The 3,444-nt window shown below is 53.5% G+C and overlaps 2 protein-coding genes across 2 annotated transcripts; one reads left to right on the top strand and one right to left on the bottom strand.

The window, feature by feature from the left end:
- Positions 1–736: 736 nt before the first annotated feature.
- D7B24_008359 (uncharacterized protein) lies at positions 737–1,648 on the bottom strand (the record flags this gene model as incomplete). The annotated part of the gene is made up of 1 exon (XM_028642447.1): positions 737–1,648. The coding sequence occupies one exon, from the start codon at positions 1,646–1,648 to the stop codon at positions 737–739; it is 912 nt and encodes a 303-aa protein (XP_028493732.1).
- Positions 1,649–2,690: 1,042 nt separating this feature from the next.
- D7B24_008358 (uncharacterized protein) lies at positions 2,691–3,264 on the top strand (the record flags this gene model as incomplete). The annotated part of the gene is made up of 2 exons (XM_028642446.1): positions 2,691–2,855; positions 2,911–3,264. 2 exons carry the CDS (start codon positions 2,691–2,693, stop codon positions 3,262–3,264), a joined length of 519 nt encoding a protein of 172 aa, XP_028493731.1.
- Between the last annotated feature and the right edge of the window lie 180 nt (positions 3,265–3,444).

The raw sequence follows: 3,444 nt of genomic DNA, 5'->3' as shown, positions 1-3,444 counted from the left end.
TTCGCGACGTTGCATTCGTGTCAGGGCTGCTCGCGGAGGAATACCGTGGCGCCGCCAAGGCGTTCCGTTCTGCCGGAGATGACAGGCAGGACACGATGTTCCATCGGTCAAAGTGATGTCGGGTAGCGTCCATGGGTCTGTCAACAGCGCCAATCGTCGTGATCCACGGCTCGCCCGCCTCAAGCCTCTTTCTCGAATGTGCTCCAAAACGAGGCTGAACCGTCGCGGCTAGCTTGTCGTCTTGACAAAGACACTAGTAAGTGCACAGATTTAGCCATGCAGCTTGCGTCCGCCTCGGAATGACGAATAACAGAAGAGCCTCATACGACGGCCACAATGTCATTCTCGTTTCCACTCCTTTTGAATAACTAAGCCTTGTTTGTGCGTCTCATCTGACGGCCTCATCCGGCCACACATCGAAGGACCCCTGCATAACGGTGGACTCTCGTCTCTCGAGAGTCGTTGAGCACCATGTGCGTGCAAAACCGATCAATGGCGAGTAGGAACTCATTCACTTGCAGTGTCACTATTCAGACGGACAGTCCGTTACTTGATTCCGTATTCGTTGTGTGCTCTGATTTAGTGTTGCCCAAATCCTGATGCTACTTTTTGGTTGATGATGAGCTTATTCTGCTTCCATAATATCTGATCCCGGTGCCCGCCGCTTATGTCCAGATTCGTTGATTTTGCATTCGTTATGTGATTTCGCCACGATAGATGCGGATGCAATGTCGCATCAATATCCTTGCTCCGAATCTTCCTCCTCCTGCGAGTCATCCTCTACTTGCGCGCATGAGTACTCGGCCTCGGGATTCTCCCAGTCATCCAAATCAAAGCTTTTGGTTTTCTCAGTGTCCATCGTTGCCACGCAATCCTGGGCAATCTCAGCAAGCTCTGCCATCAGATCACTACAGAGACGAATCCGCTTAAAAGCTCGGTGGCCCATTCCAATGGAGTCAAGGTCCCGGGTCGATGCAAGGACTTCGTTCAGTGGCTGACCGCGTTGCCATTGGTCCGCGTTGCGAGAACTCCGAGTCTTGGAGAGATTGATGAGTCGATTCCGCGCCCAGTACACGGCTAAGAACACGTTATGGTGACCGACGCGCTGAACATAATAGTCATCCCAATGAATAACGGCAAGGGCTTTTTTCTTGCTCCAGTTGCCAACCTCGAGCTGGACCAGGTCTTCTGGCACCTCTTGGCCATGGATATTAACCAATCGGAACCGAATACCCTGTGCTGTCCCGTCTTTGTTCCAGCTTGGGAGAGGACAAAGCCAAGCTGGGCAGCCTGTCTGGCGGGCTACGCTGACGAGGGAACTGTCGATAGTCGACGACAATCCAGGAACGGGGTTTGGCCGACAGTCCTGTGTGAGAGACCCGATTTGTAGACCACTTTGGGTATCGCGAGGATCTGTCCAGGGGTCAGGCACGAAGCTGTGCATTTCCGTGGTCCAACCGTTGCTGAAGACGATGCGCCAGAACTTGGCACGCTTTTGGTTTTCGATGTTCAACGGCGCTTCCTTCCGATGACAGACGTCTAGCGCGATGATGAGGTCGTCGCAGATTGTCTGATCAGACTCCACCAGGTCAGTGCCGTACCTGAATACCACGTCCACGGGATCATTCTTAGCCGGGGAAGGCGCCATTTTAACCTTCTGAGTATGTTAGACACGAGGTGTGGTTTTTGGGAGGAATCTGCAGAAATAGTAAGTTGGGCAGTAAAGTAAAGTACTTACCTTGAAGAGGGGGTCAAGATGATGGGTAGTCGGCTCTGGGTTCCAGCAGCGTCAGATTGTCGAGTCTGCTGTGATTCAGAGAGAGTGATGTGTCGGATATTGTATTGCTGAGAAGAACCGGTTGGGATGATTACAACCTTTTGTGTTTGTCAAAGGTTGGGGGCAGGGGTTGCTTCCATTTGTAGTGAGATCCGAACAGGATGGCTTCTTCCAGAACGTGACGCAGTGAATCCCATTTACTGCCTTATGTTAGGTAGTTGTGACTGTAGCCCGGCCTGATTCAGAGATGATCTAAGTTGCTGCTGTATGCGGCTTTACTGTCGAAACTCCGTTGCACGTTTCGTGGCTTGCGAGGTGTTTGAAAGGAGGAATGCGACACTTTGGTCCTTTTACCTACGCGGCTGGCTCGCGAGTGCCGATGTTGGCCACAGCGAGAAGTACCTGACAGCATGCATGAGCTGCACGAGAGGCTCACAAGGCCGAATTGGCAGCTTGCTGGTCTTTCTGGCAGGATCACATCCCAGCCTAGCATCATACCTACGTGATGCTCAGCAAAATATCGTCAGCATGAAACACACACCATTTTAGACCCAGGCGTTCGACCATACACCCTCATTGATTGATCAGAACTTGAGGACATATGTCGCCCGTAAAGTCACTGGTGGATCAGATCGATGCCAGCCGAACATGCCCTTGCTCCAGGGACACAATGCTGCGAGGCATGTTTGTCGCCGACACGCTCGCACTCACAAGACCCTGAATCGCGGGGCAGCCAATCACGCGACGCAGGTGACAACCACGTCTCGACTTCCCCTCCCGCAGTCCTCGTCGGTCCACTTTCAAGATCCATTCAACCTTCTCATGTTCATCCAGACTTTGGTCAATAAACTGAAGCCCACGTCACAGCCAATTTTCTGCCGTCAAATAGCATCCCTGCCCAGACTGCTTCACCATGTCCTCGACGCCGCCGCCGTGGCACGCTGCCTTCCCAGCACCCAAGCACGAGCCCGCCGCTCTCACCGCCAACGAGGTCCTCAACCTGCTCCAAAGCGCCGAGGCCAACCCTTCTCAAGCAAGAGATTTTGTCCTGGTTGATCTGCGACGTAACGATCACGAGGTAAGGATGCCCAAATGGTCTCGCGACCCTCCGGCGTGGCACTGACGTGGATCAGGGTGGCACGATCCGGACCTCGCTCAACCTGCCAGCGCAGAGCCTCTACCCATCCATCCCCACCCTCTACGAACTGTTCAGAGCTGCTCAAGTGAAGACTGTCATCTGGTACTGCGGTGAGTTGCTTAGAGATTCCTGGTCCATCGGGCGTTTCCTGATGCAAACAGGATCCTCACTTGGCAGAGGCAGCCGCGCTGCCGGCTGGCTCGGCGACCAGATCGCCGAGAAGGGTGACACGCAGATGAGAAGCGTCATCTTGCGCGGCGGCATCAAGGGCTGGGTTGCTGGCGGGGAGAGCTTCACGTCATGCATGTCTGGGTATGAAGCTGACAAGTGGGTAAATGGCGCAGAGTAAGGTCGTTTCCGATGATCAATCCGTGACAAGTAGCCGATATTCACACCTCAGCCAACAATAACTCTTGATATCATGTAGCCAAGTTCTCGATGAAGAGATGTTTTCAGACGCATGAACATAAGTGCTGCTGATCTTCTGGAGGCAGCCTCAGCTCCCCTCCCAACCACGTCACAACCCCCC

Source organism: Verticillium nonalfalfae, assembly GCF_003724135.2.
Source record: "Verticillium nonalfalfae strain VnAa140/NRRL 66861 chromosome Unknown scaffold_74, whole genome shotgun sequence".
Taxonomy (NCBI): Eukaryota; Fungi; Ascomycota; class Sordariomycetes; order Glomerellales; family Plectosphaerellaceae; genus Verticillium; species Verticillium nonalfalfae.
The sequence above is the reverse complement of the archived record's forward strand: the minus strand, read 5'-3'. Positions and strand labels throughout refer to the sequence as shown.